Below are 18508 nucleotides of genomic sequence, written 5' to 3'. Positions count from 1 at the left end.
TGTGTGTGAGTCATTTGTTGTCTCTTTCACCCACCAGACCCCCCACTTTAGTAAGCCTTGCACCTACCACAGAGGCCTAAGACATAACGATGTTCAACATGCCTACCCTATCCTCGATTCTAGAAGGTTGACTTTGGCACTTCCCCCCTCATATGGCTGAAGTATCTGGCCATACTGAAGTATCTGAGAATCAAGTATTACAATACATGCAAAGCACTTAGCACAGTGTCACTCTGCTGATCCATTTTTAGCTTGCTGTCAGAAAGAAAATCCTTGGCATTTCTCCTACATCCCTCATCCTGAATTTGGGCACTTGGCCTAAGAGCAAAGCTCTATATTGATCCCTATCAAATTTCATCTTGTTAGTTCCAGCCCATTGCTCCACGCTGTTGAAACCTTTCTGAATCTTGATCCTGTCATCCCATCTATTAGCTATCCTTCCCAGTCTTGTGTCATCTGAGGATCTTAGAAACTTGCCATCTCTTCTTATCCAAAGCATGGATTAAAATGTCAGACAGGCTTGATATTCACTGGGTGGAATATGGGCAGCTATTAAAACGATACACGCAAAGACTCTGGATATACACCAAAAGTGCCGTACCCCAAATGTGTAGTTTTTAAAAACACAAAAATTTTACACACTATGACTACATCCATGTACAACCACGTATGGAAATGAATGACAATCTATAAAGACAAGAACGAAGTGTAAAGGTTAACAATAGTCATAAAAATATGTAATATATCCTGAGCGCTAGGTTGACGCACTAGTACAAAATGAGCTTTACATGGATTAACTCATTTAATTCTCACAACCATGCTATGAGGTAGGCACTATCATTATTGCCCATTCTACAGACAGAGAAATGAGGGTGCAAAGCAGTTAGACAGGCTGCCTGCAGTCATATAGACGGTAAGTGGCAGAGTCAGGATTTCAATCCAGGCATACAAGCTGTAGTCTGTGCTTGTATCCAGGGGCACAGTAGAAGACTGGTTTTGTAAAGTTACATAAAATTTGTTGCATCGAGTTGCAATAATCATGAATACAAGCAAAGCGATAAGACAGAGCCACGACCCGGAAGGTCACTTGGGACCTCCTTGTAGACCCACTCCATTTATTTGTGGCTATTCCTACTTAATCAGTGATGATTTCTCTACCTACCATTCAGCCCTTCTTATCCCATCTTATTTGCATGGATATGAACTCAGCCCCCATCAAAGGCTCTTCTTTATGTTCTGGCCAGATTTTAAAGGTTGTTATTGACTGTCTCCTCTTTTCCCCCCTATTTTAAGTTCATAGCCTTCCTGCTACTCTTATCACAGGATGATACCAATTATCTGTACTTTCCTTAGTTGTGCGCTTCTCCTGTCATCTCTATCAGATTTATTCAACAACGTGTTTTCAGCAACTGCTACGCGCCAGCCAATGAGGATACTAAGAAGGCACCTCTATCCTTAAGAAGCTCATAGTCTAATGGAGAACATGAGCAAATAATTCGAATAGCTGCCATTTTTAATGCTTCTGCCAAACACTTGTGCAGGGTGCATTACATGCAGCATCTTATGTAATAGAGAATGGTGGTTACGCATGTGGGCTCCAGAGTCAGAAGAGCCTGGTCAAAATCCTACCTTTGCCATTTCCTACCAGTGTGACCACTCTGTGCCTCAGTTTCCCATCTGAAAAAGATAAAAGAATAGTGCCTACTTCTCAGGGTTATTTTGAGAATCAAACAATACAAGACCCACAAAGCACTTAGCACATTGCCTGGCACGTAATGAGAGCACAGTAAATGTTAGCAATTAGTATTTATCCTACCAATAAACTATTCTAGAGGTGAGGAAACTCGAAGTTTAAAGAAGTGATTTAAGGGGTACCTGGGTGGCTCAGTTGTTTGAGTGCCCGACTTTGGCTCAGGTCATGATTTTGAGGGTTCCTGAGTCTCCCTCTCTCTCTGCCCTCCCCCCCACCCCCGCACTCTGTCTCTCTCTGTCTCAGAAATAAACATTAAAAATTAAAAAAAAAAGAGGTTATTTAACTTTGACAAAGTCAAATAGTTAACAAGGGGAGGAGTCTAAAGTTTGCTCTTAACCACTCCCCTCTACTGGGTCTATAATGTGATATATGTCTTTGTAGAATCAGGCTAAGGTGCTATGGAAGAACAAAAGAGGGGCATCTAACCCAACCTTGTGGGGAAGGAGTCAGGGCAGGACAAACAAGACTTGGGTAGAGAAGAAGACAGGATGAAAGTGGAGACTAGAAGTTGGGAGCATGGCAGGAACATGCCATCCAGAGTTAGAAGCGTGTTAAATCCATGATGGACTAAGAAGTTGCGAGTCTAGGAAACTGCAGAAGAAACTCCAGTCCTTCACTGGTTTGAATTAAGTCCAGAGGGGTAAACCCTCTCCGTGGTCCTTCTACCTTTTGAAAGATGAACTCCCCGTCTCAAAAATGAGACTTTCAGAAAGTGCCCGGAAGACTGCAGTTCCCATCTCTATTCTACTGTGCCCCTCTTAGCTTTGTGATCTATTTGTGGATGGTCTCAACATGCTCAGGTTCCCCCTTAACCAGCTGGGATGGATTTGTCTTCCATACATTTAATATCAACTCTCCTTGAATCTTTGTATCCTCAATTTGTGCCCCTCTTTGAACTAACAAGTCCCATATGTCTGTTTACTCTTTGCTTTATTTAGAATTTTTATTTAAATGGATTATCTTCTTTAAGATCATATGCTTTAAAATCAAAAAGACGTTCCTTTGGTATTAGGATTCTAGGGTTTAGTCAACAAGTCTTCCCATCCCTGTGATGATTTTATTATGGGCCTGGGCACCAAATAATGCCCACCCCCCTAGGTAGTGGCTCTTTCCCTGTGGATTCAATTGTGTCTAGAAGCCACAGGGCTTTCTACGAATGTATCACTAGAATGCTCTTATCTACCCCATACGTCAGTCATCCATTTTACCTGGGCATGCCCTTCAACAAGCCAGCTTCTCTTAGTGGCCAGGCCATAATGTGACATTTTGTGCCCCGTGTGGAAGGCATTCTCAATATAAAGTACCAAAACTGAGGAATGACCTTTTTGTCTTTTTTTCCTCTCTTGTACAATTGTACATATAGACTCTCCCTGACTAGAATATCACCATAGTTGCGGGAAGATTTTAAATGCTTGAACTTCCACTTTTAGGGAACCTTGATATCAGTCATTGGAACAGCTAGTAGTAAGCTCTACACTCAAACGTTAGCCATTGCAATTTTAATTGTTAATGGCGGTACAGGAGTATAATGCCATCTATTCTGGGGAAACAACCAATGACCTAAGACCCTGCCAACATATCAATGATACACTTGCCTCAGCCTCTGTTATTGGCTACCTGCTTGGGCCATTGCTGGCCTCCCACCTGCCCTGATTTCAAATGGACCCTGCCACGTCCGGGTTGTGCCCTCTTGGTACAACCAGACTCCTGAGCCCCGTATCTTTCCTTTCTTTGACCCTCTGCCTGGCTCTATAATGAACTGCATTGCCTGGCCCTGACTTTTAGACTCTCCTAGAAATTCAGATCCTGCGAGAAGTCTGACTTGCCACATTCTGGTTCTTGTGCCCTGGCCCCTGAACTCCAAGCTCTCGGCTTACTTTTGATTCTCAAATGCTTCACCAACTGGCCCTTTGTTTCTTCAAACAAAAAGCAAATTTCTTCCTTCTAGGCTAGCTCACAAGCAGCGTGCTACCGGAAGAATCATGGAAGTGACCTGTGATGATAAGAGAAGAGCCATTTAACAGGTTGAAAAGAACCATGTGCATGTTTCCCAGGCATGGGCTCCATGAAGGAGGCTCCGTGAGAGTCAGGCCAGTGCAGACAGAGCACAGCCTTCATCAGAATGACTAACCCCATTGTGCAGCCTACTGACCGTGCAATTGTCAGTGGACCTGGAGACTCCTAGACTCTAATCCCTTGATAAGAGTAATAGTAATAGTTAATAAGTGTTCATTCATTTATCCACCAAGTATTAGTGAGTGCCTGTCCTGTGCCAGGTACATTGTAGCTGTACGTCTCTGCCCTCACAGAGCTGACATTCTAGTGGGGATGGACAGAAAGTAAACATTTTAACAAAAAAAAATATTTCATATAATTTTAGGGAGTTTGAAATGCTACAGAGAAAATAAAACGAGACAGTATGATAGAAAAAAAAAAACTCGTGGAGCTACTTTTGGTAGAGTGACCAATGAAAGCTCCTCTGAAGAAGTGGCATTTGAGCTGAGACTCCAATGATGATGAGACAGTCCTGCAAAGATCTGGGGGAAGATCAGTCCCAGATAGAAAGAATCCTTAAAACATTTCCCATATTCCCCCCCACCGATGAACCCAAGAACGAATCCCTAAGTCTTTCAAAATACACTGCACTCTAAAAACAACATATTTTGAGCGATTGAAACAGGACACCTAATCTTAAAGTAGCATTTCTTATGTTCTGCACCTCAACCATGTGCTTCAGAAATGGCTGATTTGTGCCACCCAGAGCTGGCTGCCCTTTATTGCTACATTCACAGATTTCTGAATATGAGGCCAGAGAAACCCTAGACACCAAAAACATATCATTGCAGAGTTAGATATTTGGAGGTGGATACTACAAGAGGAAACGATAATTTGTGAAGCCATCTAAAATAATGCTGCAGTGGTTTGGGGAGGTGAGGTGGAATCGGATTTGAATTCTGGCTCAGCACTTGAGTGACCTCTGAATCTCGGTTTCCTCAGCAGGAACAATAAAGATTTTACAAGGATTATAATGATCAGTTATGGAAAAGTGCTTAACATGTTTATATATAGTAAATTCTCAGTAATTGTCAGGTAACATACCATTTAAAACAATCTACACAGGGGCACCTGGGTGGCTCCGTCGGTTAAGCATCCGACTTCGGCTCAGGTCATGATTTCTCACGGTTGGTGGGTTCGAGCCCCGTGTTGGGCTCTGTGCTCACAGCTCAGAGCTTGGAGCCTGCTTCGGATTCTGTGTCTACCCTCGTTCTCTGCCCTCCCTGGCTCACACTCTGTCTCTCTCTCCAAAAAATAAACAAACATTAAAAAAATTAAAACAATCTACGTGAGGCCTTAATTCAAGGGTCTCTGAGCTCCTCCACTGAGCTTAGCACCATGTGGGGCCCTGTCGGAACCACAAAAGAAGTATCAGAAATGGTAACTGGTTCACATCCACTCAGCTAGCAAATGACAGAGCTGAGATTTTTAACCTAGAACAATTTAACCCAAGCACTATATTCTCAACTACTCACCTACCGTCTTTGTGTAATTAGAAAGGTGATAAGTCATGTGGTCTCAAGATGAAAGAGGAAGTTTGGCAAAGGAAGTAGCCCTTGCAATAAGTCTTAGGAAAGTATAGGCTCTGTGTAGACTGAGAAAAGAGAAATGGTATTCTAGGTGCAAGAGGAAAGCGTAAGACATAGAAGTGGTAACAAGCAAACACACCTGATTGGTTTGTGTGGAGAAAGAGACCAAAAGGAGTGAGATCATCAGTCTGCCTGATGGGACGTAAGTCTGGCAAGTCCCTTATTAAGCAGATCCCGTTTTCTGTCTCTTTTTCTTGCTCTTCCTAGAGAATTAACTAACCTGCTCTTTGACCTCTTTTAGGCTGTTTGAAACCCTTCAGTCGCTCTTCTGGTCTGTATTTGGCCTTCTAAATCTCTATGTTACCAACGTGAAAGCCAGACATGAGTTCACAGAGTTTGTGGGAGCTACCATGTTTGGGACATACAACGTCATCTCCCTGGTGGTGCTGCTGAACATGCTGATTGCCATGATGAACAACTCTTACCAGCTTATTGCCGTGAGTAGTTTGCTTTACAAGGGTGATTGCTTGATTTCAAGGAGTGATCACGTTGGCATGGAGCCCATTGGAAGCTCAATGAAGCAGTCTGTCTGCATCAAGTATTTTACATTAGCCTTCTCAGTTGTTAAAGTATTTCTTTCTAAAGCAACTCAGTTTGGACTCTTAGTCCATTGACTCTCAGTAATTTAGAAGAGGATGTTCTAGTTAATAAGACTTTCTGGTAGCCTGTTAAAAAATGTGTTTAAAATTCTGAATCGATTTTCTTGCCTTACAAAGGAGAGCTTGGGAGCTATGAGCACACTTTGGCTATCATTTGTCGCCCCACGAATTTTTAGGGTTGATTGAGCTAATTGGTTCTCTAGGCAGGAGGGTCCCATCTCCCTCTTCACTGCAAGCATGTCCTTCACAAAACTGAACATTTCATTGCCAAAGGCAACATTCTCAGAGAGTGACTAATTTTCGATCAAGGATATATGAGTAATTGCTCTCCATCGTGAGACATGGCCTAGGTACAGTCAATCACTGAATCCTTTTTGACCATCATGTTACCATTTGGATCAGCAATATTACTCTAATCTAGAAATGGTGAAGGTATAGGATATGGGATCAGTCCAGGCCCTGACCTGATTTTTGATGTCATAGAAAATATCTAAACTTAGCTTATGTTCTTATAATCTGCCTATCATATTTAGAAATATGGTATTATCAGAGGAGTTCTGGCTATCTGAGGTGTAGTTGGGTATCAGTGGATTTGGATATTTAGGTCATATTAAGATGTTAGATCAAGCCCATGGGTCTATCTGTTGCTGAAAGTTTTTGCTGTAGCACAGAAGACAAATGGAAAGGCCCGACTCTTATCTTCCTTCATACATGCTATTTCTCAGATTTGGTCTGCTACTGAGGAATCTTTTAGCCTACAGAAAAGAAGCTTAAGTTATCGGTTATATAAATATAAGTATACATATAAATATATGTACGTATATACACACATTTTACACACATATATACACACACATATTGTCCATATTCCATAAATATTACTGGTAATAGTGACCATCCTGATCCATTTTGATTAGGGATAGACCAAAGAGGAATGAGTTTATGTTGCAGCAGGAGGTTTTTGAGTTATCTATTTGGAAAAATTTCCTAACCATAAATAACAGTGAGACACAACCTCCTCGGTGGGTTTTTAGAATTTCTTTCACTGGAAAGAACTTCTTTCACTGGGTGGTTTAAAAAACCAGCACATACATGTATCCACAAGGATGGCTTAGATCTTAAGTGCTTAGGTGGGGGCGTATGGTGGAAACATATTTTAAAAGTTAGAAGACCAGGGACTCTAATCCTAGTCCTGTTGTTTATAAGTATGACCTTGTGTAACTTATTTCCCTTTTGGGGCGTCAGTTTCTTCATCCAAAAAGTGAAAGGGTTGAAGTGGATGGCCTTTATTAAGATATAATTGGCATATAGTATTGTGTAAGTTTAAGGTGTACAACGTGATGATTTGATACACATACATATTGCAAAATGTTTATCATCATAAGGTTAGTTAACACATCCATCACCTCACAGAAATTATCTTTTTCTTTTGGTGAGAACATTTAAGATAGCAAGCAACTTTCAAGTATATAATATTGTTAACTATAGCCACCATGCTGTGCATTACATCCCCAGAACTTATGCAACTTCTACTTATAAATTTGTACCCTTTGAAAAACATTCCTCATTTCCCCCAACCCTCAACCCCTGGCAACCACAATTCTACTGTCTCTATGAGTTTGACTTCTTCTAGATTCCACATATAACTGAGATCAGACAATATTGGTCTTTTTCTGTCTGACTTACTGTCTTAGCATAACTCCCTCCAGTTTCATCCATTCCTTCTTTCTCATGGCTGAATAATAATATTATTTTACATATATAATATTCATAATTATGTATACACCATATTTTCTTTATCCATTTGTCTGTCAATGCACAGACAGGTTGTTTCCATGTCTTGCCTATTGTGAACAATGTCACAGTGAACACGGGAGTACAGATCTCTCTTTGAGAGAGTGGTTGCATCTTCTTTGGATATATACCCAGAAGTCGGATTGCTGGAGCATATGGTACTTCTATTTTTAACTATTTCGAGAGCCCTCCCGTGCTGTTTCCCGTTGTGGCTGCACCACAATGCACCAGGGTTCCCTTTTCTGCACATTTGCACCACACTTGTTACCTTATTATCTTTTTAATAATAGCCATTCTAACAGGTGTGATGTGATGGTTGCTTGTGGTTTTGACTTACATTTGCCTGATGATTAGTGATGCGGAGGACCTTTCATGCACCTGTTGGCCATCCGTATGTCTGATCCAGTGGTCTTTAATATTCCTGCCAGCTCTGACATTCCGTGAGCCTGCATGTCTAGATGAACAGGCTAAGCTTGCAAGGTCCCTTAGCTCTGAAATTCTGCCCATCTGCTACTTTTGACATGAAATATACTTCAATTTTACACTTTTCTCTCTCCATGATTCAAACCCAGCCAGATCAAGAACTCTGGAACGATCTATACTCACTCCAAATCTGTCTATATAAGGGGGACAGGCATAAAATCTCAGGGGGGTATCTTTCTGCTCCTATGCGTAGCATCCCCTTACCCCTGCCAACGATGGCAATATTCATGCTGAGGCATTTGTAATTTTCTCCCTGGTTATCTTGTAGCTGATTGCTCCTAATGGCAGTGGGAAACGAAGACATTTTCTCGTCACTTAATGCAGGGCTTTGGTATCTCCCACTGAGCTCAGTGACATTTTGCTAGGAAGGGTGGAAATAATCAACTCTGGCTTTCTTGTCACCACCTGCTGGTAGCAAGTTGCGTTTTAATGCCACCTACTGTTGTACCTGAAGAAAATATCTTAGCTTGGGAGAGGGCTGGGGGCAGAGGGGTGAGGGTTTGCTGGAAGGTGACCTGCATGGAGTCTATACCATCTCACACATATGGAGTCAGGCCAACCATTCTGAATCCTACTTGCTACTTCAGGATCCTCTGGTAATGTGTCTTTATCATTTGGATCTAGTGGGATCCTGACGTTGGGTAACCTGATTCCCAAAACTATCTGGATCTGGTTGAATGGTAAAGACCAGGAGGAAATGTTACAGGAAGGGAAGCCACTGAAGACAAGTCTCTCCTACTACAAAAGTTTCAACAGGCTGACTCGGTCTAAGAAGAGACTCAGTTGTTGACATGCCTTACTGGGAATATGTTTAGTGTACATTCTAGGACAGGGCTCAGGGATGTCAGCTAACAGCAATCCCTTGAAGGGTCGAGCTCTTTCTCGATGCTCTGTGTAGGATGCAGAGCTGCTGGTGGAGTAGATATATGGCTCTTTAGAAATTCATATTTCTATGCCAGAGGAGGCTACACTGTAGTAATAGTCAGCTTCAAGATACGGGGAAGCCAGGATCACTCCAGGTCTGTGCTCTGTGGTCCCAGCCAGCATCATCATTATGTGAGGCTGGCCATATTTCACATTATGGTTGTTTATGATGCACAGTGATTTACTCTCCTCGCTTTATCCTTTTATCTCCCTCACGTTGCTTATTTCTCTCTGTGACACTTCTTTCAACACACCCACCTGGTCACTGCCGTTCCTTGTGCGTGTACGTTCCAAGTTCCACCATGCGAAGCTGCCCTTGATACCATTTAAATGAAATTCACCCTTATGAAAATATTAGGTGGGAGGGACAGGGCAGTCCCACAAAATTCATCCACCCTAAGCCCCATTTCTACCTCCAACTCACCCATAAGGGGCATCTCTTTTGCCAGAGACTGGTCCTCACAAAACATGAGGCTGCTAATGATCTGTTGTGGTATGGCCTCATTCGGGAAGTTAATAAGCACCCTCGGTTTCACTGGCTACTGAGGAGTGTTCACTCCAAAGCTGAGAGTAAGTAAATAGGACTTGCCTCACTGAGCCACATCTGCTCCAAGGCTTGGGGAGAGCCCAAATACATAGAATCGATTGTCTCCCTTGGGGAGGCAGCATCTGGAGGCGCAGATAATGGATGAACTCTCCCACTGCCAAAGACAGCTTTGCCCATGGAAACATTCATCAGAAACAATGCCAGCGCTGCAAAGACAGTCAGCAAGGCTGGAGGGGGCCCACTGCACACCCGGAAGTGCCAAGTGTGGGGGGGGGGGCAGGTGGTCTTCCCGCCCACCCGCAGTCACCCGGGACCAACCTCAGACTTTCAAAGCACAGAGAAGACGACGACAGTTTGCACACTACGCCGTGATTTGTAACCCACTAACCAGGCAGGTAACCGACTCCTATGCACTGATACAGCACCCAGTTGTTAAAACATTGAAATATTCCCATACCAGTTGGTAAAAGCTGCCACTCCAGCTGTTGCCTCTGGGATGCCCCCCCAGCTCACCTCACAATCCAGCAAGTAAAAGGTGACGCCTGAAACATCAAGTATTTTCCATGCCTCTGTTCCAGTGCTAGTGCTGGCATACATTCTGATTGGTCAGTTTCTTAAACAGTATGAATATCCTCATGGCAGGCTCAATCCTAAGATGCTCCCCTAAGATTTCCCGCCCTAATCGTCAAGACAGCGAATATGATGAGATAGCACATGTGTGATTATGTTGCACCACGTGGCAAGGGAAATTTTTATGGATGTAATTAAGGTTACTAATCAGGGAGATTATCCAGATGGGCCTAATCTAATCATGTAAGTCCTTCAAAAGCAGAGTTTTCACCAGCTGGTAGCAAAAGAAGATGTCAGAGATTCGAAGCATAGGGAGGATTTCATGTGCCATGGCTGGCTTGACAATGGAAGGACACGTGGTAAGAAATGCAGGTGGCCTCGAGGAAATGAGTGTAGCCCCCGGCTGACTGCCTGCAAGGAGGTGGGGACCTCAGTCCTGCAACCACAAGGAAATGAATTCCGACAACATAAACGAACGTGGAAGCAGATTCTTCTCCAGAGTCTCTAGACTCAGCCACACTGACACTCGGATTGCAGCCTTGGGAAGGCCTCTGTGACTGGAATGGAGGACACACATCAGAGAGAAGTAGGAGATGATGTCAGAGAGGTAATGAGGATAAACAACAGGTCGCATAGCGCCCGAAAGACCTTTGTAAAGACTTTGGCTTCTACTCTGCCCCTCCTCTGCTCTCTCTCTCTCTCTCTCTCTCTCTCTCATTCAAAATTATCTTAAATAATTTTTTTAAAAAAAGAATATGCTGATTAAGAAAAGACAGAAGTGGGGCAGCAGCAAAGACAGAGGGACTAATTGTGAGATCATTGCATTAACCATAAGAAAAGCTGACGGTGGTTTTGAATAGGGTGGTCATGATGGATATGAGGAGCAGCGGTCAGATTCTAGGTATATTTCAAAGCTAGACCCAATTCTGATGGATCAGAGGTGGGGTATGAGCAAAAGGGAGGAGTCCAGCATGACACCAAGATTTGGGGCTTGAGTACCTGGAAGGGTGGCATTTTCCCTTACTGAGATGGGGAAGAGTAGTAAAGGAGCAGGCATAAGAGCAAGGCAGAGATCCAGAATTCGGTTTTAGATATGTGGACTTGGAAATGCCTGTTGGACATTTGAGTGGAGATGTCTGGCGGGCAGTGGTCTACGGGTCTAGCAGAGAGGTCCAGGCTGGAGAGAGAGAGATGTGGGAGTCACTAGCATGTGCACAGTATTTAAAGCCATGGGACTCGGTGAGGTGAGTGTGGATACAAAAGAGAAGAGGTCCAAAAGTGAGGCACTCCAATGTGTAGAGGTTGGAAAGAGAGGACAGATTGCCCAAGGAGACTGAGAAAGAACAACCAGGGAGGGTAGGAGAAAAATGAGGATAATGCACTGTATTATAATACTATACCATCCCCAGGATACTGATACCATCACATGCTAAAGAGCGGTGAGAGCCTGGATTTGAACTGAGGGAGTCTGACCCCAACACTCATGCACAGAACTGCTACCCTATCCCATCGACCTCAAGGCCAGGAAGCACAACTCCGAACCACCAGTCTCCTTGTCCTACCACTTCCAGTGGCTAAAGATTTCATTGGGATAGGAATCACACACACTTCGTCTAACATACCTGTATCCCTCCCTTAGCTCTCAAGACTGCTTCATAAGAAAACAGAACAAACCATAAACCCTGGCAGCTTTCAGTCCCGTAGAACAGTCCAAACTACAGAAACTGTAGTAAGTCTAAGGGATAGGACAGCCTCTTTCCTGGTGAAGGAGCTGCTCAATTCAACCTGTAGAAATTTCCTGACGTCGGAGCGGAGCCATTTCAAATTTTAATAACTGTCTCTTTCCTTTGGGAGACCCTCAGGCAATCTAGATATTGATTTTTCTCATTGCAGCTTGTGTTTTTCCCTGTTGCCAGACCATTCTCTGGAATCTGATCTGGGATTTCTGCATCTCACTAACAAGAAAGCAAATATTTAGAACCACAGAGGACATTTTAATAGTGCCCCCACTTTGGGTAATGTGGAACCCAGGAAAACCTGCTAATAATTCCATATCAATGAACAATCTACATTTTCTGGGCTTGGTGCTATAAATGATATCAAGGTAAAGACATAGTTGATGCCTTTGGGGAACTTAAAGTCTAGTTCAGAGGGAGAAGTCTGACATGAGTAAAATAACAATAGCATTATTACTATGAGTATATAATAGCAATGATGACAAGAGCGCCTGGGTGGCTCAGTCGGTTAAACATCCAACTTTGGCTCAGGTCATGATCTCGCGGTTGGTGGGTTCAAGCCCCGCATCGGGCTCTGCGCTGGCAGCCCGGAGCCTGGAGCCTGCTTCGGATTCTGTGTCTCCCCCTCTCTTCCCCTCCCCGGCTCGTGCTCTGTCTCCATCTCTCAAAAATGAATAAACGTTAAAAAAAAATTTTTTTTAAATAGCAGTGATTACAGAGAGCATGGGCACAGGAGTAGTCGGATGACTGGATTTGAAACCTGGACTGCGATTTACTGTGGTTTGGGGCAATCTGAACTGTTTCTGCCTCAGAGGACCTCTTCTGCAAAATAAGGATGATGATTAGGCTTTTTATCTGCTTCTGACTCTCAGATCCATTCTCTGTCCATTTCCTGCTCTGCTCTGTATCAAGGGTACTACATTCTCCATGGTCCATTGCCCTTTGGCTTCTGGGTAGGTTTGGCCAACCCAAAGGTAAGAAGAAGGGACTAGTGAGGATATTTCACTTTGGGGGTACCTGTAGCAGCAGCAGCTGTATTTCCTATGGGGCTCACCTTCCACCACCACCAGGCATCCCCTCCCTCGTTGGCCCCAGCTTCTGCAAGGCATCCCCACCTTGGCTCTAGCTCCCACCAGATAGCCCCAGTCCTCGAACTCTGGTAACACCACTCACCACCTCTCCCAGTTGTCCCTGTAAGTCTAGGGATAAGAGGGGCTTCCTGTGGCTGCTAATCTCTGAGTTGCCTCACTGTCCCCTGTCTGGCTTCTCATCTCGTCCATCATCGGCATACTAATCCCTGTGTTAAATTTTCTATGTCTGAAAGACCTAGCAGGATTTCTGTTTCTCTGGCTGTACCCCAATCTATCAGTACCTATCTGATTCGGTGGTTCTGAGGTTGATTCAGGAAGGACAAATGGGGCTGAGATTTGAAGGTCAAATTTGGAAAGACAGAAAAGTGGGGATAGCTTTCAGATCTCATTTCTGGTGGGGAAATGGTTTGTACACCAGCAAGGATCAGCCTGGAGTTTATTGAAGGCAATAAGGGTGTAGGAGCTGGCCTTGTTCTTTTCTGCCTCCTATTCTTTGATTTCCTATGAAAATATCTTCAAGTGAAAATGATGTTCTCTCTGTGCCAATAGGGAATATGCCCCAGCAATGAAAAGAAACATATAGAGGAATCATACCTCTAGGAGCTAGATGAAAAAGTTCAGAGTCTGCCTTTAGAAAAATAATTTTAAAAGATGAGGTCTGCTCTTGTGGCTTCTCACATCCCCATTCTGAGCCTTCATACTGCTGTCTACCTGGCTTGGCACAGCACCCTGGGCTAACTGCCTTGCCTTATGTGGACCTTACCTTTGACAAGCCCTTTCCCTCTATCTCTGGGCCCGAGCTGAGCTCTTTCTCAGTCCCCTAAGGCTTAGAGAAGTCGGTAATAAGAATGCAATGACTATCTAGCATATAAACAGCCTTTATTAAATCTTACAGGCGCTCAACTGTTTCCAATCTATTATCATTATAACTACCATCAATAATAACTACCAGGACACTTGGGTGCCTGGGTCAGTTAAGCGTCCGACTTTGGCTCAGGTCATGATCTTGTGGTTTGTGAGTTCGAGCCCCGAATCGGGCTCTCTGCTGTCAGTGCAGAGCCTGCTTTGTATCCTCTGTCCCCCTTTCTCTCTGCCCGTCCCTTGCTTGCACTCTCTCTCTCTGTCAAAAATAAACAAACATTAAAAAAAATATTAACTACATATGGAATACTACTTGGCAATGAGAAGGAATGAAATCTGGCCATTTGTAGCAACGTGGATGGAACTGGAGGGTAGTATGCTGAGTGAAATAAGTCAGTCAGAGAAAGACAGACACCATGTTTTCACTCATATGTGGATCCTGAGAAACTTAATGGAAGACCATGGGGGAGGGGAAGTGGAAAGAAAAGTTACAGCGAGGGAGGAAGGCAAACCATAAGAGACTCTTAAATACTGAGAACAAACTGAGGGTTGAGGGGGGGTGGGGGAGAGGGGAAAGTGGGTGATGGGCACCTGTTGGGATGAGCACTGGGTGTTGTAGGGAAACTAATCTGACAATAAATTATATTTAATATAAAAAATAAAATAAAATTATATATATATTATATATATTATATATATAAATTTATATATAAATTTATATATTATATATATAAATATATATAAATTTATATATTATATATATAAATATATATAAATTTATATATTATATATAAATGTATATAAATTTATATTTATATATAATATATATAAATTTATATTTATATATAAATATATAAATTTATATATATAATAAAATTATATATAAATATATATTATTAAATATATTTATTATATTATATTATAAATTATATTTATATTTAATATAAAAAATAAAAAATATTAACTCCCATTTAGTGAGCACTTACTATGTGCAAGACACCACACGAAGCACTTTTCATACATATTTCCTCGTTAAATTTTTACAACAACCATATGAAGCAGCGACTATTATTAATTCCATTTTATAGGTGAGGAAACTGAGGCACAGAGATCAAAGTGACTTACCCCAGGGCACACTCTCAGTAAGGGCACTGGCAGGTGTGTCTAACCTCAAACAATCACAGTACTGTACCTACTTCTTTCCTACCTGCGTTCCAATCTCCCAGACCCGGACACATGGCCCCCACCCCCCCCACCCCCCCCACCCCCAACCTCCGTCTCCCTCAGCTTTTTTTTTTTTTTTTAATTTTTTTTTCAACGTTTTTTATTTATTTTTGGGACAGAGAGAGACAGAGCATGAACGGGGGAGGGGCAGAGAGAGAGAGGGAGACACAGAATCGGAAACAGGCTCCAGGCTCCGAGCCATCAGCCCAGAGCCTGACGCGGGGCTCGAACTCACGGACCGCGAGATCGTGACCTGGCTGAAGTCGGACGCTTAACCGACTGCGCCACCCAGGCGCCCCTCCCTCAGCTTTATCCTCCCACTCGGTTCACTGACTCCGTCTTTTGAGTTTTAACCAGACTGTAAGGAGTCTTTCCCTTAGTTCTAGAGACTAAGTGCCCTCCATTTCCCTGAGCGGAGATTCCTTGCCCCCACCCCCAACACACACACACACACACACACACACCACACACACACACACGCCCAGTAGCTCTCTTTTCCTTCTTCTTCTGCTTTAGTGTGCCCGTGAGCACTTCAAACTTCCAGTTTCTTCTTAGCTCTGCCTTTTAATACTCCCAACCTCCTCACTGAACAAGCACACAGCCCACCTGAGGTATCACACCCACAGAGGGTAAAAAAGTTCGGCTCTACCCAGCTCATTTGCACAAGAATTCCTCATTCAACTTACACATCCAGCCTTGGGACTTTTCAGGGGTCTTCCTTCCCAGTCAGCTTTTGCATGCGGAGAGCCTCCCTTGAAAAGGGTATCCACACAAGCAAGCCGACTATCCACCCTCCAGCTTCACGGGAGGAGAGAGGAGCCTTGACTCCACCAGCGCTGCAGGGGGCACCAGAGGATGATGTTTCATATCCTCTGCATCTAGCCTGGGCTGGCGCCCCCTACCCTCCGTGGTCTAACCCGAAACGCATTCCTCGGTCATTCTGCTTCAAGGCCCGCTCATGGTTTGGTCCGCAAGCTGTCGAGAGCCCGCACCTGCTGAGGACGAGAGCTCTTCACCTCAAATGCTGAGGGTATGCTTTGGCAGGTCCCCGCTGAGCTGCAGCTCTGCTTCCAACAGCCCCCGGCAGCCTTTGATGCGTGCTGCTACCTGGCGATGATTTCCCTCACCCACAAAGATGCCAGGGGGAATAGGAAGAAGTCAGTGAAGGGAAGTGGGTTTCACTCCCCTGTGGGAAAAGGCCACCAAACAGGGCAGATGTCTGCATCCCAGATTCTCCTGTCCTGGGTGTTCATCAGGAACATCAGTAACTGTCATGGATACTTCATCTCGGGTGACTCAAATGGAAACAAGACCAAGGATGCAAGTGACAAGAAGGGCTTCACGCCCAAAGAATACCTCTATCCACCTGCTGGCTGGTGTCCTCTACTCTTTCACCCATTCACCTAGCAATAAATACCTCTTTTTAAAAAAATGTAATGTTTACTTCTTTTGAGAGAGAGAAAGAGTGAGCCTGAGCGGGGAGGGGCAGAGAGAGAGGGAGACACAGAATCCAAAGCAGACTCCAGGCTCTGAGCTGTCAGCACAGAGCCCAAAGGGGGGCTCCAACTCACGAACTGCGAAATCATGACCTGAGCTAAAGTCGGACGCTTAACCAACTGAGCCACTCAGGCGCCCCAACAGTAAATATCTCTTAGATGGATAAATAAGTAAATTTAACAAATATTTATTGAGACACTACAACAGACTACACTACATTCTTGTCACCGGGGATACAACAGGGTGACAGGTGAAGACAGATACAGTCCCTGTTCTTACGGGGTCTACAGTCATTGACCCACGGTTTCAAGTTTCACTATTTGAAATTCATGTGTTTACCTTGAGACTGCCCTTAACCTTTTTTGGGGTCATGGGTTGCTTTGATAATCTGTCAAACATGGACAAGAAAAATGTTCATGTGAGCAGACATGGTAAATTTTAGCATAAAATCTCAGAGGATTCACAGACATCCTCCCAGGGGCACCCAGAAACCCGTGCGTCACCTTAAGACCTGTCCCCAGTTATCATGCAAATATGTTTTAAGCTGTTAGCACATCACTTGTGACTTGGTGTAAATGAGTCCAATCCCTTACTGAGATCAGGTTTTCATATGGGGCCAAGCAAGTAAGAGAGACCATGAGGGACATGTAACTGATGAAGACTGGGGAAGGGACACCAACAAAAACAAAAGAGAGAGAGAGAGGGAGATTGGAGGCACAGAAGGAAAATGTCACCATCATCACAGCTTGGCAAACGATCGGCTCTGGGCAACAGTCCCCAAGCCAAAGGTGCCTTCAGTTGCTCTGTGAAATAATAGCTATCAGTGGACGATCTGTGTCCATATAAATGACTGTGTTTGCATTTCAAAAGATTTCTGAGCTGAGACTCAGGAGGAATTGTTCCTTGTGGAAGACCTGGCCTTCCTATGGACTGGTCTCTGAATGTTCTCTGCACAGGCTACAGATAATCTTTATGGACAAGTCAAATGCCCTTGGCCCAAAGTTCCTCACTGGGGAGTGGGATTCTTCTTGGATTCTGCCTATTCCCATTATTAGTGTTCTGGACACCAGGAATCCGTTGACTGGAAAGCTAAATGATACAAATGTTCTTTAATTTCTGAGCAGCTTGAGGTCCAGAAACGAAATGTGAGCTCTGAGTTATTAAGATTAATAAGGCCTTGCTCTTCCTGTGGTCACCAGAGCCCTGTGTTGTAGCCTGGCTCCATGTGAGACGGCATAGGCGAGGACGTGTCCTTTGGATACAACACAGAAGTCAAAATTCCCAGAAGGAGCATCAGAGGTAACGACCCACCGCATTACTCTGCCTTTGACTTGAGGCCCGACAGCAAAATGACATTACATCAGCTGTCAAAGCAAATCTGTGTTTGTTCGAAAGAGAAAAATAGAGTAAAAAAGAAGAGAAAGGGTAATTGTATTTCCTTCCTAACCTCCTTTCTTCTGTCACAGGATTTTGCTTTTTCCTCTGTTCTCTTTCCCAATGCTCCCTGGGTGTTTGGACTTATATACAAGTACCTGCGCCTATAAATTTGTGAGCTAATCACAAAAGGTTTATGACAAATATATTCATCTCAAAGCTGCTCCTTTTTTTTTTTTTTTGAGGGGGGTGCACAGAGGTAGAAGGAGAGAGAGAATCTCAAGCAGGTTCAGCACAGAGCCTGACAGGGGCTCAATCTCAAATCAAGAGTCTGACACTTGGGGGGCACCTGGGTGGCTCAGTTAGTTAGGCATGCAATTCTTGGTTTTGGCTCAGGTCATGTTTTCAGTT

General features: G+C 43.7%; 1 protein-coding gene across 1 annotated transcript in view; it reads left to right on the top strand.

The window, feature by feature from the left end:
• TRPC5 (transient receptor potential cation channel subfamily C member 5) overlaps positions 1–18508 on the top strand; it is a 132826-nt gene that overhangs the window by 94993 nt on the left and 19325 nt on the right. Inside the window, exon 6 of the mRNA XM_047843828.1 lies at positions 5639–5834. Coding sequence (XP_047699784.1) covers positions 5639–5834 — 196 coding nt within the window. The remainder of the gene's footprint in view (positions 1–5638; positions 5835–18508) is intronic.

This window comes from Prionailurus viverrinus, chromosome X (assembly GCF_022837055.1).
Source record: "Prionailurus viverrinus isolate Anna chromosome X, UM_Priviv_1.0, whole genome shotgun sequence".
In the NCBI taxonomy this organism is placed as follows: Eukaryota; Metazoa; Chordata; class Mammalia; order Carnivora; family Felidae; genus Prionailurus; species Prionailurus viverrinus.
Note: the sequence above shows the minus strand (reverse complement) of the source record. Positions and strands in the feature narration are given on the sequence as shown.